This window comes from Brienomyrus brachyistius, chromosome 23, assembly GCF_023856365.1.
Source record: "Brienomyrus brachyistius isolate T26 chromosome 23, BBRACH_0.4, whole genome shotgun sequence".
In the NCBI taxonomy this organism is placed as follows: domain Eukaryota; kingdom Metazoa; phylum Chordata; class Actinopteri; order Osteoglossiformes; family Mormyridae; genus Brienomyrus; species Brienomyrus brachyistius.
The window spans coordinates 2,868,399-2,882,496 of NC_064555.1; the positions used below are offsets into that span (position 1 = coordinate 2,868,399).

Below are 14,098 nucleotides of genomic sequence, written 5' to 3' on the forward strand. Positions count from 1 at the left end.
CCATACATCTTCCAAACACATTTCTGCTGGCCAGAGTCACTTTTAATGCCTCTATTCATATCTAAATTACTATATGCCATATATATGACATCCTTATGAAGTGTAAAGTAAGCAGAAAACGATGCAGCAAAGCATTTTGGGTAGGCAGCAGCTCCCCCACCCCCCATAATAACCGGCAAATTCACGGGACATTCGTCATGACGTTGTTAAATTCTGCTGGCCGCCGCTGAAATCGAGCTACAACGAGCGAGCAAACACACTTCTCCCATTGGATACTTACGATTGGTGTCAGCTGTTTAACCAATCAGGCTCTACACCCCCATTTGGCAAGCAGGCCTGCATGGGAGATGGACGGCCGGCTGCTCAGGCCTTGGGCATTGAGGCTCCCCTCATTGCTGGCGCCTCTTATCCTGTTTGACAGACAACCTCACCCACAGGGGGAGTCTCCAGCCCCCGGGAAAGGGAGAAGGCCTGCCTGGCACCTGGGCCGAGCCCCGCCCACCCCCGGGGGGCTTCCTCATTCGCCGCTGGCCTCACGTTACTTTGGGACCTGTGACTGACGCCTCTCCGCTGTGCCAAGGCGACACGACATGCTCTGTGTCTCAGCTTCCAAGATGAAGAGGCCCGAGCCTTTAATTTCTACCGGGTTTGTGTTATGAAGCTTGTGGGAGTTTTCAGGAGCCCTGACATTGCGACACTGAGCTGATGCACTCCAGTTATTTTCGCGCACATAAGCAGCATGGTTATTTGCTGGAGCCCGTGACCAGAGTGGTTGCCGTCCGCTCGTTGTGGCAACGGGCTTGGCAGCTCCGCACATTACCTCACTGGTCAGCTGGGCTGTGGCTATAGGTGGGCGGAGCCAGGGTGGGGCTGTGGGAGGGAAGGGGCGGGTTTACGGATTATTGTACAATTGCGATAGTATATCCTGCAGCCTAGCGCAAAAACGTTTACAGACACGAACAGCACACTACCTGGGTTTGCTAACAACTTCGGGATGAAGACCATCCCCATTCTGTCTGTCAAGGAGTTATCAGAAAGCTCAGGTGATGGATGTACAATTAGCGGCCGTGGGAAACGTAAAGCTGAAAGCACAACCCGGCTGGATCAGGCTAATGGAGGCAGGCTTCCCACGTTGCACAAAACCATGCACACAGCAAACACTTGCCTCTAAATGCTACATATTAGTGAGAGTACATCTCGTATGAAAGGACTTTACTTTTCCTATAGATTTGTCATGTGCTAATTGCTAAACTAAGTCACAGCCCCCTTGTGGATGTTAAGGGTACTGCTCATACAGGTTTAGTTCTCTGATTTATCTTTGATTAGTATTTCGATTATATTTGGATTTAGTTTTTTAAGTCAAAAAAAAACACATGACAAAAAACATTGCAAAGGTTGATTTCCCTCGTGTCTTCTACATAACAGCTTTCTGCTCCTGTTTTAGGGTCAAAAATGTTGAAGAGCATGGATACTGGACTAATCTCACTTTCCATATAATTAAGCTTTGTCTAGACATTTATAAACCTTCAAATGCCAACAGATTATAAAGAACCAATTAATCTCCTTGGGTTGGCTGGCATTCGCAAGCCAGGGGGTGGGGGAGGCCAGTAAAAATACAGGGAACCTTCAAATGGGGAAAATAATATGTGAAAATATGCGAAATGCAAAAGGAGGCGCTTGCTGGGAAATGAATGGTAGGTGGATGCGAAGGTGAGGCTCCCTGTAAAGTGGACATCTTCAAGATTTGGGGAAATCTGTGGAAATTACGGAGTGTTTTGGTTACAGGTAGCCATAGGCAGAAAAGAGAAATATTGCTGCTTTCTGATGCCGGGCGACCCGGGGTGACGGGAGTAACCTTCTCTCCATGACACTCCTCGGGTCCCCCATCAACGAGACCGCTTCCTTCGTGCGCCGATGAGGAATTAAACCTGGCCTCCCTGTGCGGATAGCAGGGTGTGACCGTAGTCGGCCGGTGACCTAACGCTGCAGCTAACGATCCGTGACCAAAGTGTGGACTGGAACTCTAGGCTAAAAATCCCCAAAGACACATTTCTAAAGGCTGCATTGTTCAAAAACGGACAGAAAGGCATGGAGAGTCCTTTCTGCTTACGAGAGAAACGAAGAAATCGGACCGTGAATCCGAGTGTTCTCACGTACATTCTTCTGCTTGTTTGTTTTGAGAATTCTTCCAGAGAACGGTGAATCAAAAAAAGGCACAGGTAGCCAAAACAAATTTCCAGCTCGAGGTGAAAAAGTAAGCGTTCAGTAGCACGACACTGTCAATATGAGTTGAGCATGATGTTAACGGGACATTTAAACATTAAATAACTCTTTAAGGTCATATGTGCCCCTTCGTTCCTTTGGTTGCCAGTGATACCCTAAACTGCGGTTTTCTTGTGAATTACTTCTGAGTGCGTGGTGCCATACAGGGCGTGCACCATTTTGGCTCTGAGAGTGAATATGACTCATTTGAGTATTGTGAATGATATTTAACACTTCCAGGGAACGCACCATTTTGGCTCTGAGATCCAGTAAACATTTTCTGGGTATTCTAGGCCCACAGTATGAGGTGAGCTGGTCTGTGCTAATCGCCTTGCTCCTCGTGGCACACAGCACACCGGGGCCTCCTAGTGGCCGGGCAATTTATTTCAGGTGCATATCTCACTTCTAGCTTATTCTGCGTGTGACTGTTTGCAGATCTGAATCTAAGTGACGTTCCTTAAACATCGGACAGGAACACTCTTTGCACTATATAAGCCCCAAAAAGCATATGGCACATAGACATGTACGGATTTAAATTTTGCAGGATCTTTTTCTGTGGATAAGCTGCTCGAGCTTTAGGCAAAAACACCCAGCAATGGTGTGGATCCACTGAACATCGTGTCTTAATATCTGTGCTGCAAGCGACGATTTCACGCCTTTTCCTCGAGACGGTCGAATGTCAGCGGCGAGAGCAGGTCCCAAATAAACACAGAACTCCTAATCTGAGTAGAAATGGACAAGAAAAGAATCTATAACTAATGCCAGAGGTGCCAAAGACGCAGGAAATTTCCCAGAAGGCTCCGCGAAAACACCATAAAAGTAATTTATGTGTCATTCTGCTTAAGAACGGTCTTTGATATGATTTAATTTGCCTGCTGAAGCCAAGGTGGAGGAGGTCTTTGAAGACTAAATATGTGGGTCAAACAGCCGGGACATTTTCCTTTAATGATCGGCCCCTGCATTTGGACCCGTGTGTGTGTGCTAAAGTGCTTAGCGGGCTGCTAATTAGCCTGGGGGCCCCACGTGGAAATTTAGTGCAGGATTGGCAACATCGTGGCGACGCCCCTCTCCCAAAATTGCCTGGCCACCCCTCTCCTCTTACGTGTGTGTGGTTCAAAGCCACGCAGGTCTGGAAACTCTGACTCAGGGATCGCATGCAGCCCAGTTAGCTTACAGCAGCTTTCACGCCTGGACTCTGCAAGTTAGGAGTCTGCGTCCATGTCTGGAAGTTTGCTGGTTCGAATCTGATCAATCTTGGGCCTTTGAACAAGACACTCAACCCCAAACGCTGCTTCAGACGTGCCGGAAAAATGGCCGCTATATGCCGTGACCTCAGGCTTTGCTCTTATCCAGATACCTGTATGAGACTCATACAAAGGATGTGTAAAATCTCAGAAATTACTGTGTGCCGGCTCTTATACAAATAGCAAATTAAGCATCACTATTATTAAATAAAATCTCCTGGAAGGTTGGTTTTAATATTTAAAGGCATCAAAAGAATCCCAGCAGGATGAGGTGGGGGCTGGGAGTTCAGTTGAGTAATTTCCCCGCGGTCTGGCTTATATGTAACTGACATTATTTACAAATCCGTGCAGTTTTCGTGAGTCTGCTTGCTGAATCATGCCTGTTGTTATGGTGTCAGTTTCTCCAGTCTCCTAGCAACCGCTCACAGCTGACCGAAACGTCGCGTGTGACGATTGCCCTCTCGTAAATGAAGCAACGATCCCGGGGCTCGGTACTTTCCGTAACCGGATCTCTCTTGAGAAAATATATTTAAAAAAATAATAACGGCAGCAACCTCTGTTCCCACAACCAATCAGCACCTGAAGCAAAGGTCAGAGCGGGTCATCGCCCTCATGGTTACTTCCCCCTACGACCAGCGGATTTGGGTCACAAGCTATACAGCAGGACAAGGAGATGAAAACTGCCAGAGTCACAGAAACCGTGACCCAAGGTGGCTGGAGGGATATTTGTGCGGTAACCGGCCTGTTAAACATTCACTCACACACAAACCCTCACCCCCCCAGGGTATGAATGAGATCTGACTCACTCTTTCCATCAGATGGGCAATCTGGGATGTTGGACTCTGTCATCAGCCCCCAAACCGAGGGCTGCTGTTCTGGGGAAAAGGTCCGGGAGTTTGCCCTTCTTTATATACCGCCATGACTCAAACAAGGAGCTGCCACAGGTTACCAGCCACTGCCTCTCTAGACGGAGGGGCGGCTACACGCTCATGACCACAGGATGAGCTGGAAAGTCGGTGATTCAGGAACAAACTGAAGCAGGCGACACAAAGAAATCACACGCTACTTGACTCTCCCTCCTGAAATTTTTGTCAGAAAAAAGTGTCAGGCAAACTATGCAACATTTAAAGATGATGATGTTCAGGCCTGTAAACGGTCAAAAACACATCAGTGCTACAGAACAACTACTGCAAACTGGTTTCTAGGAAAGGCTGTGGGGTAGATTTGTGTTAGGGTATATTTCCTGGGGTTTCTTGGGTAGGGGTTGTGCATGTTAACTGTATTATGTCCCCCTACACGGCACCTGTTCTCATTAGTGGACGAATAGGCCACTACTGGGACTAACCAGAAGCTGGCAGCTTTAAGAGGCCTGGCCAGGAGAGGGCGCCAAATTCTGACAGGGTGACAGAGATCACCACATAAGTGGAAGGACAAGGCTGCGCCTGAGGATGTGTGGAGAAGTCCAGCCCCCCCCCCCCGGCTAAGATATATCTGGTTGTCGGAGGGGGGAGCCTGACAGCTTGATTTATTCTCCTCACTTCATAACAACAACACAAATCAACACATGAAATCAAGCCCCTGTCTGAGAAGCCCTAGTGCTCCCATCAAAAGCAACAAGACATCTGAAGGCTGGCCAGACCCCCACCCTCCCCAGTGGCCAAAAAAACAAGGTGAGAACAATTCAAAATATGATGGTTTCTGGAAGAGGACGGAGCGTGGGGGAGGGGGGCAGACTCTCAAGAAGCCCCCGCTTCTTTTCAAAAGGCAGCACAGGAGCCCAGCGTATCGCCGAGAGGAGATTCGAAGCGAAGCTGAAACCGGTTCAGCCGCAGGTTCCAGACTAAGTGAGACGAGCCCCGTCAGCTTTGCCAGACGATGAAAAGCAGCCACTGGCGGGAATCTCCCTGGCAGCGGGAAGAAAGCTCTTCCCCAGCCAACTCATATTTACGACAGAGAGCAGCACTGCCAGATCAGACAGGGCCGATCTCTGGGGGAAGAACCTTCACAAACCCCAAATACGTTTGGTAGAAAAATCTTCACAGTACGTTTGATAAAATAATTAGCAATGCTAATTTAATGCCAATTATCGATAACTTTCTAAATCTGTCTATTAACAAAAGCTCTCCAAGTTGAACTAGACACTATGCGTTACAGCAAAATCATTAATGTCAATTTTTAAATAATACTGAGGCCCAAACTCAGAACAAACCGCAGCGGCAAACAGCTCATTTTATTACCTGCCAAAATGTCTTTTTTTAAACCTCCCCATTTACGAATTTCTACTCCTGCTTCGGAGAAACGCCGCTTCGGGGATTTAAAGCATTCACATCCTGTCGGTGTAAAAATAGTAACGGTACACCAGTGACCTTTAATAAGCAGAAATGTGGAAGGCAGGCCGGGAGACGACGACGAACCGGGGAAAACCCTGATCCGCCGGTTTAGCGCACGCCCGCGGTGAATGAAAGCAATACAAATAGAGCATGGGGTGGTGTCATTAAGATCGTGTCACATTTCAGATTCCCCAAGCCAATACGACAACTTAACGTAACTGATGCAACGAAGCAGCCAACTTTACCATTTCTATTATTGCAAACGTGGCCCGACCAGCTTTGAAAATCAGTACAATTAATGAAATAGACTGACGCCGCCGTATTGCATATTTACTGTGTGCTCGATTACAAAAATCTTATGTAGACTGAACAAAATCTCAGAACGACGCATCCTCAACTACAAAGAAAAAAAAACAGTGATGAATTACGGGATGCAGGCGCATTTAAAAGAAAATACATTTTTACTTTACATTTTCACATTCAAAAGCCAAGCATCCCATCTTTCATGGTCAAAGGCACTTGGTATAAATGCATATTATACAGCATTGTTTAATTCTGTACGGGCATTATTAGGTCTTACAACAAACATTTCTCTAAAAACCAAGAAGACACTGTAATACTCCCCCCTGCTGGCAAGTGGCAGTATTTACACAAACACGACATCGGCGTGATGAGTCCCGTGAAGATACTTCATTGTGCTTCACTGTGCTTCTGAGTCATTTTGGGTAAAAATCCTACACCTTCTTTTTCTTCTTGGCTCGGGGGGGTTCAGAATCCGCGTCCAGATTGGCACCACCGTCCTTCTCCCGCTTCCTTTTCTTGGGCTTTTTGTTGCTGCGGACTTCGTCAGAGAGGACAGCAGGCACCTCGTCCATTTGCTCTTCCTCAGCCTCCGTCCTGCCTTTTCTCCTTTTGTGTTTCTTTCTTTTTCCATCGACATCCCCGTTCACCTGGACTTCCGCGATTCCGGTGGTGTCAGCAGGCGTTTCCGCTGTGACCTGCCAATCTGTTGGGGCCTCGGTGTCCCAGGATTTGTCCTTCTTCTTCTCCTTCTTCTCCTTCTCCTTCTTCTTCTCCTTCTTCTTGGTTCTCATGCTGTCAGTCGAGTCCTCAGCCATGGGTTCGAGGCTCCCCTCTTCGGACCTGACACTGTCCTCCACAGCCACATCATCTCCTTGTTCACTGAGGGCCACCAGTTCTTCAACCCTGAAGGGAATTAGACGGTTTGTCTTAAGAAAGGCAGTAACAAAGTCACACCCTATCTGGCCCGATTCACAGCTCTGCTCTGCAAAAACAAACTTCGCTATTAACACACAATTGTTTGTAAATGACAAACGCTCCGTATTTTACAGAATCTGTGTGAACATGAAAGTAGAGCTGTCACTATGACTTATATGAATAATCAAATAATCTACCGATTAATCTGACAATTCACTGAATAATCGTTTATACATAACACACAGACACTCCCCGGGTTATGATGGTCTGAGTTACGATATTTTGACTTGCCAATGGATACATTTCTTTCGCTTTCAATACATTATTCAATAAATTACATGTGATATTGAACAGCGTTCTAAGCATGTTTTTACAGTAGGCTAGGCTATGATGTTTGTTAGGTGAGATGTACTGCACTAAAATCCATTTTCACTTCACGATAGGAGATGCAAGCTCATCGTAACCTGGGGAGAGGCTGTATATGCACTGCAATTAATGCGAGGCAGTAACCAACCAACCACTGCAGGGTGCACATTCAGTCACACATATGGTCACTTTAGGCAGTTCAGTTCTCGTAAGCTGCATGTTTCTGGACAGAGGAAGGACACTGGAGGATCAGCTGAAAAGCCTGAACATGCAAACTCCACGGACACCAAACAGCAGTGTGCAGGAACAGTGCCACCGGCTTTTACCGCCACCCGCCTTTTACCGCCACCCGCCTTTTACCGCCACCCGCCTTTTACCGCGGCTGCTTTTGCCTGAGGAATAACCATAGACCGTGGGCGCGCGCGCACAAACACACAGCATTAACGCACATATGCACGCCTATGGGCAATTTGGTTCACAGAAACTAAATTAAGCAAAATAATTTAGGCCAAAATGATGATAAATACAGCCAAGGTCAGTGACACGCATTGGGAGAAGGTCATCAGACCAGCTGAATGTCTTATAAGATGCATCTGCATTGCAGTCGTTCTGTGGTGACTTTCAAGTTCTGCTTTGCGATACTGACAGACGACTGCATTTTCATTCACTTTTAATGTTAAGTGCTTCCACAGAACTCATACTTTCGCTCAGTTTTCGATCTTCCATCCACCATATTCTCAAGTAATCGCGAAGGAAATTTTTCATTAATGCTTTTTAATGATCGAGTTTAATCGCGCAATCGTCACAGCTCTACACAGGAGCTGCAGACCACCACGGAACGAAACTTAATAATCTTACAGCGGGCACGCGCTTAACGGAGAGGCAGAGAAGAGCCCAGTACTGCACCTCTTTTTCTCCAGCCTTCCTCTGATGAGGAGGACGCCGGCGGCGTCCGCGTCCAGCTGGAAGACTTCGAACTCCAAGGTGTCGCCCACAGTGAAGCCGGCCTCCCTCCAAGCCTCCGCACTGACCTGGTACGGCTTAGGGATGGAGGCGTTGAACGAGCCGTGCACCAGACACCCCACATGACTCACTCCCACTTTGTTTATGACACCCTGAAAAATGGACAAGTGCGTTTAAAACCCCAGATTAAGAAGAGTCCCAATCAACCACAAAAAAATTGCCCAACACTGCCTCATATTTAAGCTATTTAAAACATCCGCCCATTGCTCTGCAAGAAATTACGGTCCACATCTCACAATGAATTATAACGGAAAACAGGGTAACACTAACAATACATCAGGGCTCTTCAAACCTGGACCTCGACTCCAAATGCAGCCCTTGCTTTCACTCCCATGTACTTAATTACTGATTCTGATATGCATGGGGCTTCACACCTGGCTCACAGGCAAAGGAAGGCTGCAAAATCAGCAGGGCTCAGACCTTTAGGTCCATGATCTGAATAGCCTTGTATTATATCATCATACTACTTCCTATGTATTAATTAACCATAAACTGAGTCTTAGTTACATACTGATCTCATGTTCGTTCATCATCAACGAACTGTTACACATCTTTTATCCCAAGCAGTAACTATTGCTATAGCTGCTATGTCTGTTAATTCTGTAAATATTTATGAACTACTAAAGGAACTATTGAAGTAACAAATCACGAATAACACAATTGAAATACAGATCTCATGTTTGTTCATCATTAATGAATCATGACGCGTCCATTATCTCAAGTAGGAACTATTCTTGTTCACGATTTGTACTAGTTATTGCTAAGTATTTGTGCCCCATTAAGTAAAGTGATACCACTTTTTTTCTCTTTTTTTTTTACAAACAGGAGGCATACCAAAAGCCTCTGTCCTTTTCTGGGCCGAAAGATCGCAAACGTCGCCTCTATGTTGAGGTGGATGAACCCTTGGTCGTCGTATATGTCCCCATGTCGTCCCAAGACTTTAATGTTGTCGTAGGCTAGGGGCACCCCGTTCATACTGGGGAAAAGAACAAAGAGATCTCATTTTAAAAACTGTTTCACTGAAAAGCAACGTTGTAATTTTTTGGACAATCCAGCCATCGTTAGTCCACTACCTCGTGTCCCCCCCCTCTCCAAGTATAGCGCCTTTCCACGTCCTTCTGCCTATATTATGTGGAACACGCTGGGGAAACCTTCTCATCACCTACCAATAACTAAACTAACATGACTCTCCAGATATTTAATACTGGCTGGAACTCGATATTTTTCCCATGTGGTTGAAAAGACATTACAGATCGTTTAATCTTAAATGAACCGCCGCCTGGGGAAATGACACGCACCTCTCGGAGTACTTGAGCAGCTCGCAGTTCAGCTGCTCCTGGATGCCCGTCTTCTTCTTCTTCAGGAACATTGGCGAGAGCGCGACGTGCCGCCGGCTCGTGTCCAGCACCAGGCACGAGTACGGCGCGCTCACGAACTGGCACGCATCCGCGAAGCTAGGCGGCAAACACGGCGTCGCACCCGCGCTCCCCGACGTCCCGACCGTCCCAGATGCCAGAGCCTCGGCTTCTGCGGACGGGCCGCCTTTCTTCACCTCCGTCTCCACCTGCTGCAGCTTCGCCATGCTGCCCGGAAGTTTGGGAACAACGACAGAGGAAGTAAGGACGCAACGCTCGAAGATTCAGCGACTTGGCGATGGCGCCCCCGTGCGTAAAGGAGGTTTCAAACCATTACAATCGATTTAGTCGCTACCTTGTCACTTAGCCGTATACATAGGCTGCACGATTTGGGGAAAATGTCTAATCGCGATTTTTCTGACAGACATTGCGATTACGATTTGATTTGCGATTTAATTTTTTTATGACAAGCTTCAGTTCAATATTCAGTGTGTAGTCATTTTAAAACATATGACGCAGTATGAAATACCATCAATATTAACTGGTCTATATTCTAATGCAAGGATGAGAATTTAAAGAGGTGGTGTGTCAAGTTAAATAAAGTAATAATGAAAACAGAAAAATAGCGATCTTGCAGGTAACGCTGAGTACCGCCTAATAACACTAGAACTGCCTTTTCCCACGCCAATGAACAAGCAAGAACTACTTCGGTGTATGCAGCCCTTTTGTTTTTGCGGAATACAATTACAGCCCTCCCCTGTGATTTGAGCCAGCAGTCTTCCTGCTGCAAGGCTGTATCTTGAACCACTACGCTGAAGCCAAATCAGTGAACAGGTGTAGTACTGGGGAAAGTTCAGAGGTGCAGGGAAACGTGCATATGTTACCAACAGCTACTTCTAAGGTTAAACCCTTGAATGCGTGGCTCAAAATTACATTTAATTGCATTACATTTTTTGCACTAGTAAATATTCTTTTGGAAAATAACATTAGTCAAATTATTGGTAATATGATGTTGTATAAATGAAAGTATTAAACTAACAACCAGGTTGTTGAACCTCCTTATTAGTTAGAGCAGTCTGATTTTAGTATAACATAGCAGCACCAGGGCGGTGTATTTTGTAGCCATTTCTGATGATAATTTAGTGACATTCCTTCCAGTGGCTGTTCTAGGCCATTTCACTTACGTTTGGTTCGGCTGTTCCCAAGGCACAAAATTTTCGTCCACATATATACAACACATGGAACCGTTCGGTACGATATGCACACGTGAACCGCGGTATTACATGCATGTCATTTTCCTATACGTACTGACGCGAATAAAATACGTTTTTTTCCCAAAAAGACACCTGAAAAAACTGGAGTGGTCATTTTCGAGGGCTAGAATTTAAATATCATTACACAACAGCAGAGGGCGTAAATTATCCCGGCTGAAGGTCACCGCAGAGTTCAAACGAAATCGACGTTGTTTCAGCAATACGACACTGTATGGACAGTGATCCTACCAGCTGCCGACAATTGGCTGACATAATCCCACCCTCTGTCGACAATTGGCTGACATAAAGTGACGCCTGGGCTGTGTTGGTCAGCAGCCGGCATGCTTTTATCGCACCGCGCTTATCATTAAATGGCGATAATTTATATGTGTATTCGTATATTTTTGTTAATTGTAAATATCGTAGCCGTGTAACGTTTGCCCTGGAATGTAAACTGTTGATTTTCTTGTCTATGTCGCTGCTAGTATTAAACCGATAGTGCCTGTTGATAAAGAGAGTATTACATTTCAAATGAATTGTCTATCTTCTTTATTAAAATGACTCACCAAAATACGTTTTTGCCCTTTTTATGTGGGTCTTCTGCATCAAAAACATTCTGCGCTCTCTTGGGTTATGGGTATGTAATACTGATTATCTATCTGCACTTTGCTGCAATTGCCTGTGGTTATTTTCAACATTGATATGCTTAACATCGTCTATGTTCCTATCGTCTGATAAAGATAAGATTTGGTAGCAGCCGCCTTGCTTCAGAGAGTGTTAACATGCTTATCTTTTTGCATAAGAACCTCACCATAATAAATAGGCATCTCATTAGGGTACCAACTTGATTTTGCACTTCCTGTTGTTTTTACATTTAATGTTACCTATACACGTATGTACCCTGTTTATATAAAATAGAGAAGGCTAATCACTTCATTGCTATTAAAGCTTAGACAGGTTGCAAACACAAAATGCTTAGACAGGTAGCCCAGTTGACGTTACACTTTATTATTTTTAAAGTTAATGTTGCTTGTGCAGGTCATTTCAAATAGTATCGACAAACCACATACATGCTATCAAGGTTATCAAGGTTAGGGGAGACATCACGGCATAGTTAGTCATGCTGCCATTTTTCTGAATGGGGAATTGTTATATTGGAATATAGAGTTCATTGTTTAATAAAAGTGATGTGTTTTTATTGTCTCCTTAAAGATACCGAACCCGTCCAAAAACCGTGACACATACCAAACTGTAGAAAACTGTAAGTTACACCCCTAATATTTAAGGGGGGGCAGGCACGCATGTTGTCACGGGGGCATTGCCCCCCAGGACCGTCCCAGATTCTGCCTGACTCAGCTAGCAAGGCTAGCGAGCTTAGCACTTTCCTACAGTCCCTGTCCTGGCAAATCAGACACCTTTTCGCCTGATGTAAGCAGATGGAGTAATGTGATATCGAGCGGCGTGTGTGAGGTTTGGCATCCGCGTTGCCGTATGCGTGTTCGTGGGACATCGGAGCTGTCTCGGTATAGGACTGTATGTTCGGTGGTTCATATACTATGTGGATTTGATTGCATGAATAGATAGCCTGTTTTAATTCATCAATGTACAGAGTGTACTTTGGAACTAATAATACCGATTCACTCAACCAGATGTGCATGTCCTAGCACAACTGTCATCCCACACAGTACATACGCAGAGCACAAGGGACACCCTTCATCCCCGCTGGATTCATACTTACGGCTTGTGACTCTCACATTCTGATATCTGGTTATCTGTCCAAGCAGAATGGACTGCGTAATGTGTGCATATGTTTAATTTACTCGCAAGAAATCCTCATCCATGTTCAAACAGGAACTTAAAGTCATGATAAAGTCCAACGACCTCTTCCTTTGACACCATAAGGACAGCGCAGCTCTGATCAGGACGGGATCTCGCTTTATTTGGGAGGCACCTCTACCACTTCTTCCGCAACGCTGGTAACTCGGAGGCACACGGTAGCTGCCTTTTCTGCTTATAGCTAGAGGCGTCAGTGTTTCTGCCGGCATATAAACACTAATTAAGAGACCAGAAAAATTAAGGGACCACAGCATAATTTTTTGTTTCACTTATTTCTCAATTTATGGGTGTGAGTCTGCGAATTATATATATTTTGTTGCAAACTGCAGCCTGGTTCTTCTGTTTATCATTAATGAAGGGCTTCAACTTTGCTTTGCTTTTGTCCTGCTTCTAGGGGCCTGATATGAACTGCCCTATCAGTGCACTTCACAACTGCACTTAATATTACCCATTGAAGGTCACCTGATGTCATCCTACCATTCATGAGAATCATTTGTAAAAGTTAACGCTCATCTCGGGCATCAGAAAGTCGCTTCTGCCCTCTACCTGGATGGTTTCTGGTCGTTTCTGGTCTAGTGCCTCCTGCTTCACCTTATTCTTGTGTACTGCTGTCTTAGAAAATGTTGAGCCTGGAAACAGCCTGCTGCTTAGTGCGGCCTTCTGCCAGCAGAACCAGGATTAAACCAGAATTTAAAAAAAAAAAACAGATAAAAAAATATAAAGTAATCTCTTAATTTTTCCCAGAGCTATATATAAATATATAATACATTATTTTTCATGACTGGTTGGGCCCCCTTGTGTTGATTGGGCCCTAGGACACAATGCCAGCCTATTCCTGGATTTGCCCCTGGCTCTGATATACCACTGTATTTCCAAATTGCAGTGCTGAACTGCCTTGAAGGGTGGAGACTGGTTGGAGGTATCTTGCCTACCTTATCTGACTGTGCTCTCTAGACTTAGACGCAACACAGAGAAGCAGAGTAGGAGTCCTGTACAGATCGTTCTGAAAGGAAGGGTGTGGGAGAATGCAAGGCCGGAGTCCGTGTCACATGCATGTGCGTGTGTTTTCTGAAACAGTGCTTCACCTGCGCTTGTGCGTGTCAGCAGGAAGGGTCCCCATGCGGTGCTTCACTTATAACAACCATTTCTACCTCTTTCTTAAGGAAAAAAAATAAAAACGCTAAAAATGCATTATAGAGTTTTTTTCTGTG

The 14,098-nt window shown here is 45.5% G+C and overlaps 1 protein-coding gene across 2 annotated transcripts; it reads right to left on the bottom strand.

Moving 5' to 3' along the window:
- Positions 1-6,150: 6,150 nt before the first annotated feature.
- Positions 6,151-11,177, bottom strand: polr1f (RNA polymerase I subunit F). 2 transcript variants are annotated; one of them, XM_048994366.1, is made up of 5 exons: positions 10,983-11,177; positions 9,742-10,026; positions 9,278-9,419; positions 8,327-8,535; positions 6,151-7,042 (listed from the first exon to the last, which is right to left on the bottom strand). In XM_048994366.1, the coding sequence occupies exons 1-5, from the start codon at positions 11,036-11,038 to the stop codon at positions 6,571-6,573; spliced, it is 1,164 nt and encodes a 387-aa protein (XP_048850323.1). In that variant the 5' UTR covers positions 11,039-11,177; the 3' UTR covers positions 6,151-6,570. The 2 variants fall into 2 exon arrangements, with proteins under 2 accessions (XP_048850323.1, XP_048850324.1); XM_048994367.1 differs by lacking the exon at positions 10,983-11,177 and having other exon boundaries at positions 9,742-10,062.
- Between the last annotated feature and the right edge of the window lie 2,921 nt (positions 11,178-14,098).

What these genes read in the sequence shown, in the direction of transcription:
- polr1f (XM_048994366.1), bottom strand. Translation starts at nt 11,038, where the DNA reads ATGTGTTGTATATATGTGGACGAAAATTTTGTGCCTTGGGAACAGCCG. An exon ending in TGGGAACAGCCGAACCAAAC is followed by an intron (nt 10,027 to 10,982) that starts GTAAGTGAAATG and finishes ACTTCCGGGCAG; the next exon opens with CATGGCGAAGCTGCAGCAGG. An exon ending in GGAAGGCTGGAGAAAAAGAG is followed by an intron (nt 7,043 to 8,326) that starts GTGCAGTACTGG and finishes AATTCCCTTCAG; the next exon opens with GGTTGAAGAACTGGTGGCCC.